The sequence below is a fragment of the Megalobrama amblycephala genome, linkage group LG6 (assembly GCF_018812025.1).
Source record: "Megalobrama amblycephala isolate DHTTF-2021 linkage group LG6, ASM1881202v1, whole genome shotgun sequence".
Classification (NCBI taxonomy): domain Eukaryota; kingdom Metazoa; phylum Chordata; class Actinopteri; order Cypriniformes; family Xenocyprididae; genus Megalobrama; species Megalobrama amblycephala.
In genome coordinates this window covers 21,318,960-21,342,198 of record NC_063049.1, presented here as the reverse complement: position 1 = coordinate 21,342,198, position 23,239 = coordinate 21,318,960, and the positions used below count along the sequence as shown (strand labels likewise).

General features: G+C 38.9%; 1 protein-coding gene across 3 annotated transcripts in view; it reads left to right on the top strand.

Annotated features, from left to right (window-relative positions):
* nrp2b (neuropilin 2b) overlaps positions 1–23,239 on the top strand; it is an 87,825-nt gene that overhangs the window by 3,678 nt on the left and 60,908 nt on the right. For all 3 annotated transcript variants that reach the window (XM_048193359.1, XM_048193358.1, XM_048193360.1), the window contains exons 2-3: positions 6,148–6,322; positions 20,558–20,739. In XM_048193359.1, the coding sequence (XP_048049316.1) occupies positions 6,148–6,322; positions 20,558–20,739 (357 nt within the window). The remainder of the gene's footprint in view (positions 1–6,147; positions 6,323–20,557; positions 20,740–23,239) is intronic.

Below are 23,239 nucleotides of genomic sequence, written 5' to 3'. Positions count from 1 at the left end.
TGCGCACATCTTTGGTTTTATAGGCGATTGGTTCTGAGTTTCACTTTTGAGTTGTTCATCCAGCTCTTAATGTGAGTCACCTGCTTTTAGTCTGTTAGAGCTTCACTTTGTATGTGTGTGTGTGTGTGTGTGTGTGTGTGTGTAGCGTTAGGTTTCGTCCAGCAGCACCTCCTCTGAGCCCTTTAGACTGTTGATGCTGATGAAAGGCAGATGTGGACTTCTGGCAACCTCTTTGTGTGTGTTTAGGGTACTCAGTGTACCACAGTACTCTGTTCTCTAACACTGAGTTTGATACCAAAGACACAGATGAGACCAAGGCAATGCATTTCATGTCTAATCTCTTCAGATTGCACATATTTCACTGCCCTTTGCAGAATATGCCGCCTCTGGTGAAACATACTTGATCAGAAACCCAGTGAACCGCAGAGTTCAAGCAGTAACTCATGCTTCGGTTTGAGTGATGGGCTAATTAGTATCACATACGTTTTTGCAGTTTACAATCAGTTTGAATTGGTAAACGCACATGATCTCCACCAACAATGGCCATTATGTAAATCACTGCAGTTTGTTGTCATGTCTGCTCACTGCACTGTTTTCTTCTCTTCTCCGACTCGTGTAATGGGTAATATTAGCACTCCCTCAGCAGAAAATGGGCCTGTAAATCAGCTAAAAGAAGGTCAGATATTTGTATTCGCTCCAGCAAATGCGCCAGCACTCATTCACTCACTCTCGTGTGGCAGGCGCTGGAAAAGTGCTGAAACAGTGCTATCGGGATGAAATTCAAAACAAGCAAGAAACCCATAAATAATGCAGCTCCATTCTCATTCCCCCACCCACCTGCTCAGCACCGTTTACAGTTACTTATGGCCCTAAAGCGAGGGGGCCGGCGGCGGGCCTACCTACCGGCAGCATCCTCAATCCTGCAGGAAGTGAGGCGGGGAGAGACGTCTCATATGTGAAGAGAGGAGAGGAGCGGGGTTGTGCGAATTGACAAAGTGCCGACACCGGAAGCTCTGGCAGGATGAGATCTGTGGCTGTTGTTGTGTGTACTCAGCAGAACGCCAAGCTGACTGGGGATGTGCCGAATAGTGAGCATTCTGGTGCTGAGTCTTATGCTAAGTGAGGATGGAAGATACTATTGATTTGCGCAACAATCAAAGCTATTGATTGGTTCAGCCATGATTTGATTTTGTCAATCAAAGGAGCTCTGTTTGTAGATTTAGTTTCTGTTGAACAGTGTGACGGAAAACCACGGGATGAGATCTTTTTTGGCGGGCCGACACTGTGAGCCCAACTTTTTCAATTATTTATCCAGTTATTATATGTCAATTTACAGTGTACGCAGTAATTTTTTGTTTGTTGCACTGGTTGGTAAGGCAGTTGTCTTGAACTTATACTGACACCTTGTGGCATGGATGTAGGATTTGTGCAATTAGTTAATGATGCATTTTAGAAATACATGTTTAGTTATAGTTAATTATGGATTTATAAATAATTTTTAATTGTCTCATAACTGGGGGTTACATGGTGGTCATGTGATCTCATTATGCCCCCATGAAGCCATCTGTTCCATGTTAAAATAAAAAGCATTTATTAGCTTTTATTATATTAAATTTCTATTGAACAGTGTGGCGTTCTACTGTAGTGTGGGACGGAATATCACGGGATGAGAACTTTTTTGGCGAGCCGACACTGTGAGCACGACTTTGGACAGTTTTTCATTTATTTATCCAATTATTATAGGTCAATTTACAGTGCACGCAGTATGTGCACACAATATATATGTGTGTGTGTGACCCTGGACCACAAAACCGGTCAGAAGTCGCACAGGTATATTTGTAGCAATAGCCAACAATATATTGTATGGGCCAAAATTATCGATTTTTCTTTTATGCCACAAATCATTACGATATTAAGTAAAGATCATGTTCCATGAAGATATTTTGTAAATTTCCTAACATAAATATATCAAAAATGTATTTTTGTGAGTGGAAATGCATTTCTAAGGACTTCATTTGGACAACTTTAAAGGCGATTTTCTCAATATTTAGATTTTTTTGCACCCTCAGATTCCAGATTTTCAAATAGTTGCATCTCGGCCAAATACTATCCTATCCTAAGAAACCATACATCAATGGAAAGCTTATTTATTAATAATGTATAAATGTATACATTTCAATTTCAAAAAATTGACCCTCATGACTGGTTTTGTGGTCCAGGGTCACATATCACGTGAGCAGACATCTTTTTAAACATAAGTACTGTTCATTTCTTTATGTGTTTTTGATGAGCAGAGCACTTTTAAAAAGGTATGTGAAAAAAAAAAAAAATGTTTTCAGCATAAATAATGTTTCCATTCCCCAAGACATCACCTTCATCTTTATTTGGTGCACAGCAAATGCAAATCACCCACAAGAACGGCACAACCAAAGTCACACACACTGTGTGTTGACTTCGGCCCAGTCACCAGGGCTGCGTACTGCTGTGATAGCATGTGGCAGAGACTATAGATGGATAGACTCCTTTAGCAGTACAGACACAATAATTCATGAGGCCACCACACACAGCAACACAACACTACTGCAGTATCTGTCGCTTTCTTTGCTCGGAGTGGAAATGAATCTCTGGACTGTCAGACCGGTTCTGTTGAGGCCCAGTGCTTAGGGAGGAAGAACATCTCCTAATGAGGCCCATCAGAATGTCAACCCTCCTCTTCTTCCTGCAAGAACATGCATACACAAACGAATCAACCCAGAACATATGAGAAAGTGATGATGCTGGGATTGTTCAATTGCAGTGTGTTTGCTGCAAAACTACATATTTCCAAATTCAACTAGTCACTGGGTTGTCTGAATGACTAGTTAGTTTGTTTTAGATTCGGATGGGACGCATTTACATAAAGACACATTGTTGTGTTGGAAACAGCTGGACAGGGCTCAACAGAACAGGAACAGAACACAAGGTTTTGATCTATTTTTATCTTGACATGCTGACTTAAAAATGCAGTGCTTATGATGGGACACTCAGAAACAGCATGAGATCCAGTTAAAAATATAAAACCATAAAATATCAAAAAAAAAGCAAGCAACACCGTTAAAAATATCCAAACTATTAAAAAAAAATCTATAAAACTATTTTTAAAAATATATTAAATGTATAATGGCCAATCTCTAATATAAAACGGAGTATATGCAGGAAAATTTGAGGCATTTTTTTGGTGGTCCATGAAATCAATACATTGATTTATTGTTATTTCCGGAAGTCTTTTTTTTTCTGTTGCCAGTACAGAACTTTACACACCTCCATTGTTGTCATCTTTTCAAATGTCACCACTAGAGTTGCACTGATCGAGTTTTGATCAATTTACAACCATCAACAACCACAACTATCAGCACTTTTGTAACTTTAATAAGGAATAATATGTAGTAGATACAGTGAAGAATATATGCAGTGTTATTTTACATTTGTTTACTTTATTTCTGTACCTGAAAACTACTGTTAAACCTACCTAAAAAGCACAGTTTATTTCATTTGTATCTTTGTTCTGTTGTATTTACGTATTTATGCCAGCCTGCTGAATGTTAAATGGATCCAATCCATGTTCATTAGAAATGATTTGATGCTCAAAACACTGTCTATTTTAATGACAAAACTTCAAATAAGAGAGCAAGAAGTGACAAATATCGAAATCAGCCAATAGTCGTTTGTTTAAATCGGTATCGGCCTGAAGAAATCCTATCGGTGCATCCCTAGTAGTCACCACTTGAAATTCTGTTGTGTTTCGATCACCTGATGTCATCGCCCTATTCATTATTTGACGAGGCACAATGTTAGAGCAGAGGTGAGTGGTCTGCTGGCTTTGAGAATTAGGACGCATTTAGTCAGGTTTAGTTGCAGTGTGCTGAGAATGCAGTGTAAATCTGGAAGGTATGAAGAGGTCGCATCCCACCGCATTCATCTTGTTTTTCGACGGTGAGAAAGTCGGTGACTGGGTGTGAGAGATCAAGTGTGCAATACAGATGAGTTGTAATTGTTCGCAGAAAGTGCCGTGGAAACCAGCCACAGACCTCAAACTGTCAATCAAAGCTCTCACTTCCTCTGAACCCCTTCCCAGCGTCCCCACTGGGCCACTATGTGTGACGCTAGAACATCAGCTCTGTGCATGCCGGTTGCAGTGTATTTGTTGTGAATTTCAAGTAACGGCAGCAGAGTGCGTGCCGTATGTCCCTCCTTGCTGGCGCACTGTAACCGCTGAGCAGGACCACACGGAATCGCCACCACAGAATTCCACAGATTCCCACATTATTTGCCTAGTTTTGGGTGACTGTGCTTTAAACTACCAATATGATTGTAGTACTCTTGGTTTAGCATTTTTAAAGGAACAGTTCACCCAAAAATAATTCTGTCATGTAATTTACTCACCCTCATGTCATTTTAAACCTGTACAACCTTTAAAAAAAAGGTTCTTTTTTAACTTTGATGGTTTAATGAAGAAACTTTGAATCTTTCCATTTCACGAAAGGTTCTTTAGAGTATTAAAATGTTCTTCATACTTAAAAATGGTTATTCTATCTGTGGCATCTCTGAGAAAACCCTCTTTTGGAAATTTTATATTTAAGAGTGTAAGACTTAGGCCCTGTTTACACTAGTGCGTTTTTGTTTTAAAGCGCATTACTTTTGCTACGGTTACGCCTGTTGTTTACACTACTCCAGCGTTTTCGACCCGCGAAAAAGGAGACATTCGAAAATGCTGCAGAGTCCATTTTAGATTAGTCCAGGGTTGCGTTTCAGTGTTAACGGAGAAAAAAACTAAACAAACAAAATGGAGACTTTTGAAAACGATGGCGTGGCTGCCCATGTTCACTCTGCGTATCCTTGACGACCCTGTAAACAATAACATGGAGACTGAACTGCAGTCTTTGCTGGCTTTGTTGTCATTTTTAGCAGCCATTGTGCAGTTAAACTCTGCATTTTTTTAATACTGCAGCTACCTACATGCACAAGAGGCAACTGTTTACACTTGTAAACGCATACCCAGTGTGCATGAACCGCCATGAACCGCGTTTTCGGCCGTGTAGTATAGACGGAGGTAGTTTCTGAAACGCTGTGGAAACGCCAGTATAGACGAAGATTGTTTTCATTTTAAAATGCCGTTTTAAAACGAAAACGCACTAGTGTACTACTTTCTTCTGTAGTACCCAGAGAGAATATATTTTGAAGAATGTTTCAAATGCTTTTGTTCATATAATGAAAGTCAATGGGGTCCAAATCATCACTAGACCCCACTGGCTTTCATTGTATGGACAAAAGCATTTGAAACATTTTTCAAAATATCTTGAAGCCATCTTGAATCATTCAGTGCCTCCGCACTTTAAAACATTCATACACCACCTCCCCTCGAACATGTGTGTTCGGTGCATGCTGACATCGTACCACTCTAGCAGAGGTTAAACAGCTGTGCCTCAATACTATGATCAGAGCAATAATGAATGAGAGTCATATCAATTATTTGAGCTGTGGGAGCCGAGGGCTTGTTTGGGAAGAGAATGGTAAACACAGGCAGGGGAGAGAGCGAATGAGTGCACTATCTATGCGCTTTCCACACTGAAAGGCATCTTTGTGCCTGATCACTACACTCCTCACAGAATTAGGTTGACCTTTGACCTTATGGAGACACACTTCCTGTCACTGAATAGTTTGCCCTGTGTGATAGACTGGTTATTATTCTGAAGATACTATTGAAGATTGTATCGTAATGTTTGCAGATTGCTTGTCAGTGATACAGTTGACAACTGGGACAAACACATTTGATACTAGACACAGCAGATCCTTTGATTTCCTAGTTTGTGTTGATTCGTATTAAACATCAGAACACAGAACAAAGACTTTTAGTTACTAAGTCATGACTGCTTCACTTATTAACTAGCAGAGGTCAGCCATTTCCTTTGTATCCATTAGAATCATTAGTGTCATATTGATTCATGTGTGCTGAATTTGAAAAATGACCATTGAGTAGCATTCAGATTAACTGGTTTTAAGTCAAAATATTATTTAATAGGATTAAATCGATATAAATACGCTAAAGACACATTTTCACAGTGCATTTAAGTGAAGCTTAATCACATATTTCACCTCTCGTCTCCACAGAGCCATGTGGTGGGCATTTGGATGCCAGTGACGCAGGCTACATCACAACACCCGGTTACCCGCTGGAGTACCCGCCCCACCAGAACTGCCGATGGGTGATCACGGCACCCGAACCGTCCCAGCGCATCGTCCTAAACTTCAACCCACACTTTGAGCTTGAGAAACTAGACTGCAGGTGAGCTTCATGGGCTATACGCAGCTGATAATACTGAATAAGAATCTATAGATTAAGAAACTCTGTATTCATAAGCATGTGATGAGGAAAAAGCAGAAACAAAGGGTTGGTGCAGTATATCAAAGTGCATTTCCTACACCCAAGAGGCAACAAGGAAATCTTGTTCTCTTTCTTTTATATAATGGATGATTTTTCTATTAATTCTACCACTTAATATGAGTCATAACTGTAGTAGTTTCTTTAAAATTAGTTGATTTGGAAAAGACTGCTGATGTTTCTTGCCTAGTGATTATTGGAGCCTTCCTGCAATGCCCCGCTGAGTCTGGCTCTAGTCGACGTTACACACACTCCCTTCACTTTAATTAAATATCCAATAAACAATGCTTTGACACACATTTCTGGGAATCATAAAAACGTGCAGACTTGAGTTCTCAGCATGTGTTTCACCAGCAGCTGTGTCGACTCCTCCCTCTATTGGACAGCGGCAGAAATGCACAGAACGTGGTCAGGGTAATAACAGTACAGGGAGTTCTAGTGTATTTTCACAGTTTGGGTGGATTTGTTTTAAAGCGTGTTTCGTAAAGTGGGACGAATTCGGGGGGAATTAACAGCTGCTACTGAAGACTTTGACATTCATGAGTCATGTTTTACAAACCCTTCTCGGCAGAGCCACAAAGCCTGTCACAACCTGCCACTTTCAGCTCTCTCACTCTTCTCACTGAATTTTGCCCTTTGTCCTTTTGGCATTTATTAACATTTTGGATCTATTAATTATACATAGAAGTGTTTTTAAAGAGAGATTTATGGGATGGCTTTGACATTACTTTGTTGAAATTGGAGCATTAATTTTTCAGAAGCTTTTGTTGAGAGTGTCTTCACTGAGCACTTCCAGTGTGCACAGCAACAGAGAGAGATAGAGAGAGAGAGAGAGATCAAAAGACAGAGAAAGGAAAGTCTGATATGTGTTTCATTCCAGCACTTTGCTTACCCCTTAGTGGTTTGAGAACGGGATAGTACTGTTGTTATTTTCGTCTCTCATATTCCCTCCACCCTGGCTTGATTGACAGAAGATGCGGCACGTTCCATTACATCACACATCCTTCTCCGTGCTTTCCTCCCACAGGGGATTTCTTTGCGCGTCCATTAGTAAACAGAACTCCATATTGAATCAGACACATTGCTACATTTGGAAAAGAGGAAAGTGGACAGTTTCCCAGTAGTTCTCAGGTTAACACAACCAGATCTAAGACTTAAAACAGATGTCTCTTTTTTTAACCTTCCATCTTCACACCCATCTGCTACTCCACTATAAATGTTCAGACTAGATTTTTACATTCTTTGAAGAAAATGTGAGTGCTGTTTGTCTTCACAAATCTAAATGCTAGGGTGTTGTAGGTAGTTACCAGGGCGTTACTAGCTAAGGTATATAGATGTGTATGTATATATATATATATATATATATATATATATATATATACACACACACACACACACACACATACATATACATGGGATTTCATACACAAAGAGGGAATTATTTTGTTGCCAAAAACAACACTAAAAAGTAAAAAAAAAAAGACATTAATACATTTTTAAACCTGAAAATGGCAAAAAAACACTGAAATTGACCCTTCACCGAGAGTTTGATTGACAGGCGATCTAACCAATCATAATGCCGTATCTGCCGTTTTGTCCGACAAAGCAATCGGGGAGTTAGTAGATTAACGTCGGTGGACTTGAAAAATGGTGTGCACTGATGTCTTTCCGCCATTGAAACAGCATACCTTCTGATGCTCATTCATGTTTATTTGATGCTATAAATTAACTAGTAGGAAGAGATGATTGGTTCACAAGCCGCTTGAACTGAGGAGCTACAGCGATCTGTCACGACACGATAAAGAGCCATAAAACGGTATTTAATTGTTTAAATTTCTTTAAAAATTAAAAAAATTGAAATTTGAGACTTTCATATAAAAAGTAACCTGCTCTGTCTTTTCTGTCGACACGTTGTCAGTGTCCTCATTGCTCCGCGATGTATTTTTGAACATGATGTGTTGCGTGAGAGCGGCATGGCTTGTCGGACGTAGCAAAAGTAACTTTGCGAACGGTCAATTGTCAAAGACATCCATCTAGCACATATTCACATATAAACAACTGAGCAGCACGGGCGGACACAAAAACGCTTTCGGTATGAATGGCCGCTTATTCACTTGGCACAGCAGTAACCTAGCTGAATTTTCTAAAAAGTTACCTCTCAAAAAGTAGTCTTTTGTTTCAATGTTTGTAGGTGAATATCCAATTCATCCAATGCTTTTTGTTCTCTTGATACTGTCTGTTTCTTTTACTGACTGAGAAATCACTTCATGCTGATTCAGTGAGAGAGCGGTCTGAACGAATGTGAATCCATTCAGACCGCTTTGCAAATGCAGTTGACCAATTCACTAAAAAGAAAGAATGATTAACAAATGATTGGAATCGACAGAAATACGGGACAAAACTGCTGAAATCACCATCCTGACCTTGTTCTCTATACCTATCTATCTCTCTCTGAAGCTCTGCAACCATTTAAACCACATAAAGGTTAAGTATGGTTATATACAGCCTGTGATTTCAGTGATGTACACAAAGATGGTGGAAGCTACTGTTATGCCTGATCTGTAGACCTCATAAATGCACAAATGATATATCAGCATCTTCTGTTTAACACCAAGCCAGACTCTTCTTGGCTAAAATCAGCTCCCTAGCTATTTTGTTTCTTTAAACTCCCTGACTTGTTCCCTGCTGTTTTTCTAGTGATTATTGTTTTTGTCCCTTGGCCAGGAGGATGAATTAAGGACAAAGTTGGGAATATCGAGTTCTGCTGAGGTTCAAAACAGTCACAATTGTTAATGCCGATTAAACACAGGCACTTCTTTAATAAACAAGTCGTAAAATGATCTATCTATTAACGTGCTTAAACACAGCCGCCTCTGATTCTCTCATTAGCTTTGCAAGAGAAAACTGTCACGTGACGCCATACTAGAGAGACGTTACAACAAGTCTTTGTGAAGTGGTCAGATCGTTCAGTTGCGTTGTCTAGACTTACAGACGGAGGACAGGGTGGAGTAAGACAGTTCCACTAGACTAGACTATACAACCATTCAACCCTGCCTTTATACAGCATGATATAACCCATGAATATAGTTTTGTTCTTGTAAACAAATGTACAAAGGATCATTCAGTGATGTGAAATTAGATTTTTGACTTGAATGAAATCAATCAATTTAGATATTACCACATTTTTTCAGTTAACATTTAGTCTTTTCTGATGAGAATATATCATTCCATAACAGTTCTTTATCTGATGTTTTCATGGACGTGTGCGATGTGACAGCGCTGTATGTATCATAAGCTCTCACCCTTCACATATATTGTGGTATAGACACTGCGGGAAGACTATTTATTTGATCTATGTTGATCCCGAGGTATCAGCTCACTATCTTTCCACTGGACACAAACTGGCTCCATCAGCAGCTAAGCGCCATACTTAATTTATTTAACCTGAAGCGTTTTTCCTGTCAGATATGATTATGCTGCTCAGGAATCATATCCAGGCATGCTTCTCAGTCCTAACTGACAGATGTATATTTGCACACATGCTGAAAACTGGCTGCACTACAGGGTTTCTCCTTTGACCTCATGAAGTTTAGTCTGCTCGTCTGCCACCACACCCTTATGTTTCATCTTTCCATTCATTTCTCCTTCAACTCTGTCATAACCTCCCTTTTTCATCCATTCTTTCCTCCTTGGTTTGTAATTCTTACTCCTCCTCCACCCATCTGAAAAGAGCAGCTTATACTTACATGAATTTCCATACTGGTCCAGGCTGGTTTATGCTGGTATATTGTTGGCTTGAAGTTGGTTCACAAAGCATTGCTTTTTCTAGTAAAGCTACTTGACTGAGGACTGGTTCGCTAGTTAAAAATCATGGTAAATATGAAACACAATGATGACCACTGATGTTAGTCTCTCCCCTTCCATTTCCCCTTCTCGTGATCCCTCTTTCTTTCCCTCCATACATTGTGTCTGATTTAAATGACTCATCACTCAAGGCATGGCGCATTCTCAGCATTGCTTTATTCTACATTACCCTAGTCAGCTCTCTCCCTCATTACACACAGATGAGGTAAACAGTGTTGATAGTCCAGCCACACAGTCACTGCAAACACTTCCTCCACAGCATTTCCAGTTCTCCATAGATACTGAAGTTGGGAAAAGTTGTTACTTGTTACTAAAGGAAAGGATGCCACTTTGGAGGCAGCATCTTTGTTCCAAAACTTTGAGTTAGCATGTTGCTAAGCTCGCAATGCTATACTCTAATACAGAGCTCACCCATTATACATTAAAAACTTATTTTTATCAGTGCTTTTTTAGGTAGCACTTTATTTTAGTGTCCTTACGTAGCTTATATGTACTTATTGTAGTAATAACAGTAAATTATGCATAATTTCATGCAACTAACCTTCAACCAAACCTGGTAGCATTGTTTTTTACAGTCCTGTTTTGCATGTACATACTATATACTTATTGTAATAATTAAATAACTAGGTAATAACTAGGTACTATTCCTGAACCTACCCCTAAACCTAACTTTAACCCATGTAGTTACCTTTTATTAACAGTACTTTCTTGGTAAGTACACTGTAATTACATTGAAAGTGCACTTACTGTAAAATAAAGTGCAACCCCATATTAAGTACATGTTGTTATTTAATATTACTCAGTACTTAGATATAGTGTAACCCTTTTTATTCATAATTGTATTTTATTATTTGTTATTATTGTTGCTTATGTAATGATTTTATAGCATTAAATGTATTTTAAGTATATTTATATAAACATTTCTATTAATTTTAGTATATTTATATATAAATATTTATATTAATTTTAGATTTTATTATTCATTTATTTTTTATAGTCTAATGAATTTTAAGTATATTTCTATATTTTAATATTTATTATTGTTGCAGTGCATTATTGGATTGCCTTGGATTGCCCTGTTAAGGATACATGCAGAGATACCTAGAAAGAGGATAAGAGGATATTTTATAAGGCAGCATAACTGTCTTTTTCCCACTCATGAACTGTACTATAGTTATAGTGAGCTGCCTACATAGTCGGCATCATGAGTGCACTAATTATCCTGCCTACCTTTTGAAACAGACTTCATGTCTGTAGCTCATCTTTAAATGGTTTTGGAACAGAGCTGTTAGGTCATGAAATAAATTAGTAGAAAAAGATAGATGTACACTGTTATTCTCCTGTTGCCAGAGAATGTGACGAAATCCAGAGCTCTTTGAAACTTCAGGTGGATGACAAGCAGCAGACCCATGCAAAAGAGTAAATCTATCAGAGTTTACAGGTACTGCTCAGAGCTTACACGAAAGACCGCGTCTCACTTGTCGTATCAGCTTCATTCTAATTCACCAGATTGTTCCACGCCTCCTTGGCACAGCATCAGATGTGTCCTGCTCCTAAAAGTTATAAATAGATTATTGTGGAATAAATATAATAAGCATGGGTTGATTTATCATGATATATCTGTAATGCAATCAGCAAAGCTGCTCTACTGAATGACATGGGTATAGAAACGGGGCTGAGCAGGTTGAAGTCATGGTTCTCTCTCTCCTTTACCACTCTCTTTCTCTATCTCTCTCTTTCATCTTTATCTGTTTTTCTTCCCCACTCTTTACACTCTCTTTTCCTCACTCAGGCACAGTATTCCAGTTTTTGATACTATCTGTAATCACCATATTAATACGTAAGGAATGGATATTCCATTCTCCTCCGTCCCAGGGATTTTATTAATTCAGTAGAGTGATAACATCCCTGAGGCTTCCAGACTATATATATATATATATATATATATATATATATATATATATATATATAGTATAGCAGTGGCACACTTCACACTCATATTTAAGCAAGGGAAGCCGTTCAGTGATTGTCTTCTGTGATGAGGCAGATCCAAACTGACGATCGCCCAAGAGCATTTTTAGACCTCTCAACTCCGGCCACATGCAGAGCAGTGATCACAGACCCTGGGACACCCCACCGTCTCCAGCTGGGGAGCGGAGACAGCTGCCTTTGTTCCTGTAGTAACCTCACGGGGGACAGTAGTGTTACTACAGTATGCTAGCCCTGTGTGTACGCACTAGCCTCTTAGTTGCTCGTGACTGACGTGAATGTCTTTGAAAGGAACAATTTTACACAGCAGTTTCCCTCACTGTCTCTCCACATGGGTCTTTTTTCCATGATAGATTTGACAAATGAATGTGTCTAACCTCACAGCTACATTTCCTCTCGAGTGAGGCCAACAGTAGCGGATGATATCATCGCTCCGTGCGGCTCCCCAGGGGTCCTTCTGATCAATGCCTGTTTTCCGCTTTTAATGAAGAATCGATGGATGGTGTGAAGCCGGACAGGACTCAAGGGGGTCACGCAGGTCTCCCACACATATCACATCATTCTCAGAGTACAGGCATATCTGTTATCACCATTACAGGCTTGCTAGGCTTACAGGCCAAAAGGTCTTAGGCATGAGAAAGATTGGTGTGTTTATTCTTGCATTATACAATATTCCAGTATAACTGGGTGTATAATGGAAGATTCAGTAGCCATTGTCCCAGACTTGTCTCTGAAATTTCAAATTGCAGCAACAACTTTACTTCTATTTCTTCCTTCATACCTTTCTTGGTTTTACAATGAAACAAATGATAGCTCTGAGCACGGTCTGGGAATGCTCTTGAACTATTTTAGAGGCACTTACAGCATTTTAATTCTTCCGCTGGGTAAGATTGAGGTTTTTAGACAAAGCCTGTGATTATTCACTTTTAATCAAGCAGGCGAGACTTCCTTCGCTTGGAGTAAATCTGAATCTATTCATCTAGAGTAAAAAAAAAACATCTGAGATATTTCAAATTTGGGATATCTTTTAATTATATTTCATTCTAGACCTAGTTGTGGGTTTGCTGATCTGTAGCTGTCTAGTATCTAAGTGTTATTAAAAGTGTTACACTGAAAGCTATTGATGAAAATAAAGATGAAATCCAGTGGAGGACTGTTTAACCTAACAAGCCAATTATTTACAGTAAAACATGCCAAAGCAGAACATTTATGGTTTTTAAAATGATTTTGTCCATCAAGTCCCAGATTTTGCTTTGGATATCAACACGGTACCAAACATTACTCATATTTAATGTAGTTTGGGTCTTATTTTAACCTTGCATTTTTTTTTTTTTTTTATTGTTTTAAAGGATGAGGATAAGCTACGCAACCTGTCCATGTTGGCATCTGTTTAATTTTACTAGCTTCTACCAAGTCACAATGAGCTTATACCAGCAAAATACCATAGAGTTTTGATTGGACACACATCTTTTAAAATCAGCAAAACACAACATTTTCTTGTCTTTTATGAAAATTTGTTTCGTTTTATTATATTTAGCTAGGGATGCAATGTAATACAACACAGTACTAACACTGTCAGAGGTAATCTCTAGCAAATTTCAAAATGAATATTAACTTCTCATTCTGTACATTGGATTGTTTGATTTTGTAATAAACATCCAGATTTACTGACATAATTGGACAGCATTCTATGTTTTATCTGGTTAAAAAACAATCAATTTAAAAAGTCAAATGAAAAACAATTCCATGATTCAATTATTGCATCTTAAAGGTGGGGTATGTGATTTCCATTAATGCCTCCAAACAGAATTAATGGAAACAGAAAATAATGACAGAACAAGTTTTAAACATTTATCCCATCTTCTCCTGACGTTAGTTGAGCAAATGTCCGACCCATTTGATCGCTCAAAAAACAACAACAAAAAACTCCCACAGATGGTGTAAAAATTACCTTCACTTTTACTAAAAACTTAACCTGGTCTCATGGAAAGACGTACCTGGAACGTTTTCGTGAGTCGCAAAAATACGTTTCCAACAGAAATGAACACTAGAGGCAGTAAAACTGCTAGCGCTTTTAATCGTTTTAAGCTTTAACCAACTCCATATGTTTCGCTTTTCTAACATATCAAGCTCGCTCCGTAGCTCAGATGATACGGAGTTGGACTTAGGACGAGGAAGCCTTGGGTACGAACAAAGACTATAGAATAACACAAGACGTGTCACTCGTATTGTTTTGAATGGGAGAAAGTGTAATGCGCAATATGGCGGAATAAGTCCCGCCTTCTAAATAAGAGCCAATCGCCGACTGGTAAAGTCATCGCGTCACTTCAGCAGCCGTTAGAATCACCGGTTTCTATAGAAACAATCAGACGCGCGCCTCCAAAGAGACGCGCATTTAGGTCTGCGCATGTGCATTAGCTTGATCCAGCCTGAAAAATAGTTTTTTTTTGTCATGATTCGAGCGTTTAGAAACTAAATTTATGAGCCGGTTGTTGTTAGATTTCATTGGTGATTTCAAATATGAAATTTAATCGTAAGGTTAGCGAACAGTTTTGGAGAATTTGATGTTTCCCCATTCAAAGAGATTGCATGATGCCCAGGATGCCCGAGAGGTGCTTCAAAGATGGCCGCCGAGTGAAATGACTTGTTCCGGCAAAAAAATGAACATGCCTTTAGCGCCACTCAGTGGACATTTCACATTGAAACTGCAGTGATATGTACGTATAGGTATTTTGCAACTCGCAAAAACGTTCCCACAGGTATGTTTTTCTAATGAGGGCAGGCTCTAAAAACTTAAAGGATTAGTCCACTTTTAAATATACTTTTCCTGATAAATTTACTCACCCCCATGTCATCCAAGATGTTCATGTCTTTCTCTCTTTAGTCGAAAAGAAATGAAGGTTTTTGAGGAAAACATTCCAGGATTATTTTCCTTACAGTGGATTTCAATGGCTACCAACAGATTGAAGGTCAAAATTACAGTTTCAGTGCAGCTTCAAGGGCTTTAAACGATACCAGACGAGGAATAAGGGTCTTATCTAGCGAATCGATCGGTCATTTTCGAAAAAAATACAACCGTTTATGCTTTATAAACAAAATATCGCCTTGAACGTACTTTCCACTTCCGCATTCTTCATAACGCTTACGCTGAATGTTCTACGCCTTCCCTATTCAAGTTATGGGAAAAAACGAAACTGGCGCCGCGTTCGTTCCATAAGTAGAATAGGGAAGGCGTAGAACATTCAGCGTAAGCGTTATGAAGAATGCGGAAGCGGAACATACGTTCAAGGCGATATTTTTGGCATAAACGGTTGTATTTTTTCCGAAAATGACCGACCGATTCACTAGATAAGACCCTTATTACTCATCTGGTATCGTTTAAAGCCCTTGAAGCTGCACTGAAACTGTAATTTTGACCTTCAATCTGTTGGTAATGTTTTCCTCAAAAACCTTCATTTCTTTTCGACTGAAGAGAGAAAGACATGAACATCTTGGATGACATGGGGGTGAGTAAATTTATCAGGAAAAGTGTATTTAAAAGTGGACTAATCCTTTAATGACTCTCATTTACAGTATGTTGCTGTCAAACACAAAATAATCTCATTTTACATTGTGTCAGCAAATTTTGTGATTTTGTCCTGTCAGATGCCTGGATCTGCAGGGGACGTCTGATGCTTGATAAGTTTTTGCAAGTGTGAAAAAGTAGATACAACGCGTGAAAGGCAATTAGCATGCGGCTCTGATGGTGGAGGAGGGGTACATCTGCAGATACTTGCTCTGCTGTGGTCAAACACATCATTTAGAGAGCACACACACATACTCAAGCTCAGGGTGCCAAAGCCTGTGTTTACCTTAATTAGCTGGTGTAAAGTAAGAGTGAAAACAAGGCCGATCAAAAGAAAAACAAGTGGAAAAGTGGCCAACAGAGAAAACAGAATCAGCCTTTGATACACACACACACAAAAAATGTGGTGTTTACGTAGTATGGACAATTTTTTAGGTCGGTCAACAATGGCAGCATTCTCACCCCAAACAGATTCACCATGGTAACAATATTCAGAAATAAGATCCATGAAAATCGAATTACCCTCACATCCACAGCAAATACAAGCCAGTGTTTGTGTTGTCATTTGCCGCCCATGTGACTGCAGTGGTCCCACACAGCATGTGTCCTCAGTGCTAGGTGAATGTTGTTTTTGTAGGACGGTTTGTGCCTTAGTTAATTGGTGACTATGATTAATGAGAAAAAGTGAGAGTAACTTTTAACTCTGTACTAATTTGAAATGAAAAGCACCTAAAAGTTCACTAAAAAGAACAGAATAGTGTTTGTGTGGTTGTGTTTTATGTGTCATGACGTTTATTTGAGAGTGCTTGTGTGTGTTTTAGGCTGGTTAAAGACAGCTGCTGGCGTCTGTCACATGGTTCCTCTGTGCTTTCATCTTTCTCGCTGTCATGTTTTCATCCTTTATCACAGAGTGTCCTGTCATTTTGAGGAAAGAGACAGAAGTGCGTGTTGAGGTGGGACATGTTATCAGAGGCACTGAGAAGGGCTGTGCAAATGTTTGATTGGAGAGTGTTTGGTGCCTTCGGCTCCTGAGATATCCTTTTTTACTCTTATAGATTCAGTGAACCTCACAACCTGTCAAATAGAAGGCAAACAGACAGGGTTGAAGGAATTGTTGAAGGAAGATGTTAGTATACTCAATACAAATTTTGAAAGCTGAAAGTTGGAAAGTTTAAAGAAGTTTTTTAAGCTTTACAGTTTTTTATGTAAATTATGGATGAGGATGGAAGAACACAATTTCCCAGAATGCAGTGCAACCTATTGAATTCAGTCGATTCTATTTCCTTTAACCCTTAAATGCATACCTCGGGTCTTTAGTGACCCGGGACTTCATTCACTACCCTCCTCCTCATTCATTTTTTTAAAGTTAGACATCAATCTTCTTGGTATTCCTCAATCAATTCATTATGAAGAATATAACAAGAAAAAAATCATAAAATTATAAAAGAATGCCTATTTATGTATTCAATTTTTGTAAAAATTGTATAGGGTCGCTAACGACCCGAGGTATGTATGAGTGTATGTATATTTTTTCTGCAAAACAATAATTGAATCTTAGATGATGGAATAAGTGTAATTCACCTTTATTCCACAAGATGGCAATATCTGATACACAATGCTGAGGTGACGACTCATTCAGACAGAAAACGAAATAATAAGAAAAACATGAAATGGCTCAGCGATTTACTGCAGAGCAAGTACTGAACACAATCAAATATTACTGTAACTGTTACTGGATGGATCTGGTGAAGCTGTTAGCGAGTGAAATATTGATTTTGAAGATGTTGAAAATTATATAGTTTTAAGAATACATTTGAGATCGCGAATGGGCTCATTTTCGTGACCTCAAACATAAAACTAGCCCATTATTTGCTGAAATTACTGGGAAATGAGCTCTGATGAGGACAGTGATGATGGTATAAAACATCTGCTCAAACGGAGCCCTTTCAAGCTCCAAAAGTTAACAAAACAAGCTTTATTTTATTCTTCTGTAATTGTTACTCTAATATCAAAGGAGTTTTATATTATCGCGACAGGTAGAGATCCTTCCGTGTTAGATATAGATCCGGGTCGATAAAGACCCGAATATGTAAGAATGATTGGTGAAACAGTCATGCATTTAAGGGTTAATTCCAAATCCGATTCTAGTCCAGCTTCCTGTGAATCGTGGCAAGTTTAATTTGAATTCCATTATAGTAAATTCTGAATTTTTCTGCTACTCTGCAGTTTAAAGTTTTGGGGTCAGTAAGATTTTTTGAAAGAAATTGATATTTCTTTCTTATTCAGCAAGGATGCATTGAATTGATCAAAATAAAGTGACCGTATAACATTACAAATTATTTCAAAGAAATGCCTTTTAAATAAAAAAAACCCCCTGGAAAAACGTGTCACTATTTCGACAAAAATGTTAAGTAGCACAGCACAGTTTTCAACATTGGTAATAAGAAATTATTCTTGAGCATCAAATCAGCATATTAGACTGATTTCCGAAGGATCATGTGACACTGAAGAATGGAGTAATGATGCTGAACATTCAGCTTTGCCATCACAAGAATAAATTATGTTTTAAAATAAAAACAGTTCTTTTAAATAGTTGTAATATCACACTATATTAGTGTTTTCACTGTATTTTTATCAAATAAATGCTGCCTTTGTGAGCATAAGAGACTTCTTTCAAAATATTACAGAACCCAAACTTTTTAACGGTAGTGCAAATAAACCCATAAGAAAGAATAATGACCCTATTATCACCTTAAAATGCTCGACAAGCACTCAACAAGGAAACAATGGTGTCTATATTAGAGTTGTCAAAAGTACCGTCTTCCGTACCAAGTCGGTACTGAAATTTAAAAAATGTGACGCTTTGAGCGCTGTTGAGCGGATTCGTAAACACCTCTGATTGTGTTCACAGCTCATCGGATATGTCTGTGATTGGCTACAATGATCAACGCTGTAAAAACATGTTGTAAATAGACATCAATGACGTTTTTTTCTCTGAACGTTTACACAGATACACACGGGAGCGTTTGAAAGTAGCCGTCTATCGTGGACCAGTCCGATTATAGACGCCTGCTTTCAAATGCTCCCGCTTTCTAATTCAAACACTTCTGTGTTCTTTCAAACGCTCCCGTGCGTTGATCATTGTAGCCAATCACAGACATATCAGATGAGCACGTGAACACATTGGCCAATCAGAGGTGTTTATGAATCCGCTCAGCAATACCGATTGGTACCGAAGTTGGTACTTTTGACAACTCTAGTCTATATCTTTTTTGACAGTATTGCTGTATGTCAACAACTGTCTCATTTGTGTCTGTTTTCATGTCTTTTAAGGAATTTTAGGAGAAACCTGTGAGACTTGAGTAGGTACATCAATGAATCATAACTGAGAACTCCATTAAACCTCCCAAACTATGACAGAGCAATGCATTTGTCCTCTAGGAATACACCACACTGAATAAATATGTCAGAGGCGAGAAATCATAGTTTCTCCAACTCAAGGCTCATTGATTTCTCTGTCTGTGCACTCGTCTCTTGAGTTGGAGCAGTGTTTTAGACAATGACTCTCTAGCGCTGAAGGGTACAGATGTTCGGAGGGTCCACAGGCTTGCTGAATTGGTGGTTAAATGAGGCACAGCATGCTGTGTGAAGTCACGCTCTTCTGCTAGTACAGCTACATAAACCTCAGCCTTATTAACACGACAGCGCTGTGCTAAGTAGCAGCACTTTTTACCCTCGCTGCCTGCCAGCTGGACCCAGAATCACTTCTGGCTGTTATGTTGTTTTAAAAAGAAACTCTTTGATTCACCTTTCAAAGCAGATAATATACCTTCTCTTGGATGTTTTTTTTTTAGTCATTCTCTAGCTGTTTTTAATTTACCTACCATCAGGTCAAATTTTAAAAGCTTTTCAGAGAAAGAATGTATTTAGTAACCTGGCAGAAAGTGTAAGGTGTGTATGATTGACATAGTTAATTGAGATTAAACACCTTTTAACCTCAATCCCATTGTGATTTTCTCTTCCAAGGCTGTTCGTGTTTCGAGAGTTAACAGGAAAAAAACAAAACAAAACAAAGAAAGACAAAACTCATTATGTAGAGGTGGCAGAATAGGCGGACCTTTAACACACATTGTGTTGTGTGTCTGCAGTACAGTACAGTACTGTACAGTAATGCAAAAATCTTGGAATACCTTTCTGTAAGGGACTTATATGATGGACTGACCTCAAATTGGGGATGTACAATGTTTTATTTATCGGTATCAGTATATAGTGGATATATCGGCCAATATTGGATTTTCATGCCCATTTCATCTATTTTTATATTTAGATTGCTGTCACTTGAAGCTAATATTTAAAAACACTACTAATTTACAAAAACTGTTAAATGCAATCTTTTGCAAATCTCAAAGTCCATTTTTCATACTCTACATTATAATGTTGTGATGCATAAGTTCACTTGTAGCAGTTAAAAGGACTATTTTTAATTTTTAGTGTTTTATTTATTGGGCAAAATTGTATCCATTTTTAATAGTGGCCATTTATCAGTTATCGACCATAATGGATATAATTATCAGTATCGGACAGTGTTTCTAGCACACAACTGTCAATCTGGTGTCAATTCCAGTTCAGAGAAAGACACAACTTGAAAAAACATTTTTAATTTGTGGTTATATGCATTCGACCTCTTGAATAAACATCTCGGTGTTTGGTTTTCTGCATAGGTATGACTTCATTGAGATCCGGGATGGTAACTCAGAGACCGCGGATCTGTTGGGGAGGCACTGCAGTAACATCGCACCCCCTGCGATCATCTCCTCAGGCCCCGTTCTGCACATCAAATTCGTCTCAGACTACGCCCACCAGGGGGCAGGATTTTCGCTGCGCTATGAAATCTATAAGACAGGTAAGCGTGTGCTACCCAGCAGGATTTAGCTCATCAGAAACAATGCAGTGTCAAAGCCTCACCTGCTGTTTATGCATCTCTCCTGTGTGCTTTAAGCAATAGTTTTCTGTTCTAGCTCTTGTACTAACACAGCGTTTACAGCATGGGAAGAGTTCATGTGGGTCCATTGAGCCTGTAAAGGAAGCAGGATTTTTTTGTCAATGTAACTGTCTCTCTTAACACGTATCACAAATTCTCCCTTTCACACAGAAGCACGTAGCTCATCTCTTCCTTTATCTACCCACTACTTCTTGCAGCATGGGCTGCAATGTGTCAAATCCCACCTGCCTGAGAAGTGTTGATTTGCTGTAGTCAGTCGGAGGGAAGAGTCCCCATTGGTCAGTGTGGCGTCATTGACAGCCCACCAGTTTTATTACTTGGTGGAAAGGTGTGGATTCATTTTTGTAAACTGGAGGGAAAGGTTCTGATTGGAGAGTTCAGAAGCAGGAAGAAAGGATTGCCATTTATGACAAGTTCCAAATGGCTTTTATGGATTGGAGGGAAAGGCTGTGATGGGTTATTGGTTCAAATGCAGTGGGTTACTATAATCTCAGTTTCTGAATTTGAATTTTAATTGATGTTGCAAACAGACAACTTTTTGAATTGAATTGAATTGAATTGAATTGAATTGAATTGAACAGACAGATAGATAGATACAACCCGAATTCCGGAAAAGTTGGGACCATTTTAAATGAGCCTTGGCCCACAGGACACGACGGCACTTCTGGACCATGTTCACATATGGCTTCCTTTTTGCATGATAGAGCTTTAGTTGGCATCTGCAGATGGCACGGCGGATTGTGTTTACCAACAGTAGTTTCTGGAAGTATTCCTGGGCCCATTTAGTAATATCATTGACATAGTCATGCCGATGAGTGATGCAGTGTCGTCTGAGGGCCCAAAGACCACGGGCACAGAGATTTTTCCAGTTTCTCTGGATCTTTTGATGATATTATGCACTGTAGATGATGTGATTAGCAAAGCCTTTGCAATTTGACGTTGAGGAACATTGTTTTTAAAGTATTCCACAATCTTTTTATGCACTCTTTCACAGCTGCCCATCTTTACTTCTGAGAGACTCTGCCACTCTAAGACAACCCCTTTTATAGCTAATCATGTTACAGACCTGATGTCAATTAACTTAATTAGTTGCTAGATGTTCTCCCAGCTGAATATTCTCAAAATTTCTCGCTTTTTCAGCCATTTGTTGCCCCCGTGACAACTTTTTTGAGACCTGTAGCAGGCATCAAATTTGAAATGAGCTCATTTAATGGATAAAAGTGTAAAATTTCTCTGTTTAAACATTTGTTATGTTATCTAAGTTCTATTGTGAATAAAATATTGGCTCATTTGATTTTATTCAAAATTTAAAAAACGTCCCAACTTTTCCGGAATTTAGGTTGTAGATAGATAGATAGATAGATAGATAGATAGATTGATTGATTGATTGATTGATTGATTGATTAACGTTCATAAATTAAGCGGATACAAGTTCATCAATTACGAATTTTGCACAACTGTGGTCGCTAGTAGGCATTCACACTGCCAGGTGCCTCGATGTTACTGGTGGTCTGTGCAATTGGCCGTAACTTAACATAATTTCTATTTTAATTATTACTTATCAAAATAGAATAATCAAATACGTTATTGCTGCTAAAAAATAAAGAGAACAATTTTTGCCGGGAAATCTCTTTGGGTTATTTCGTCGCTATAGTCTGTGTGTCCTCTGAGCAACCAGATTAACTGTAGCTGACCCCTGGTGCCTTCTTATACTGTATGATTTCTCTCTCCTTCATGGAGCCCGGTCGACATGCACCGGCACAAATTCAGATCAAGGCGGCTGCTGGCGGGCAAAATAAACAGCGTGGAGACATCCCTTGTTCCTTTTTCAACCTTCTGAAAGCATTCCGGGAATGTCTCTTTAATTGACTCCTGATCTACCCTCCCCTGAGGCCTGGGGGCAGCTGGGGTTACTAACACAACATGTGTGATGGTCTTTCCTCTTAGCTCACCGCAGTAGTGTACTGGGATAGCCATGCAGAGCAGCTGTCATGAAGCTGGTGGAAGACATTGGTCGGAAATGACCAGTTAGTAGTGTGCAGTTGGAGGGTCCAGGAGTGACAGTTGCTTCTGAGGGGCTGAAATACAAAATCACATCCTTAATGAGATCCACCAGTCAGATGACAAGCTAAACTCGCTCATTAGTGTAGGCATCCAACGCTGAGAGATATCAGCAAACGCTTTATCGTGAACAGAAGCCCCACACCTCCCGCTTTACGGAGGAAGTGATGACACAATCCGTTGAGTGTGATCTGATAGTGTGAGAGCTCCATAGCAACCTGGCTAACACAGCGCAGAGGTATGAACAGAGACAGTGATGAACGCTATAACAACGGCAGGCAGGTCGCAGGTTTTTTTAATCATAAACAAGCAATAATGATGAGACCCGTTGGCGTGTGGA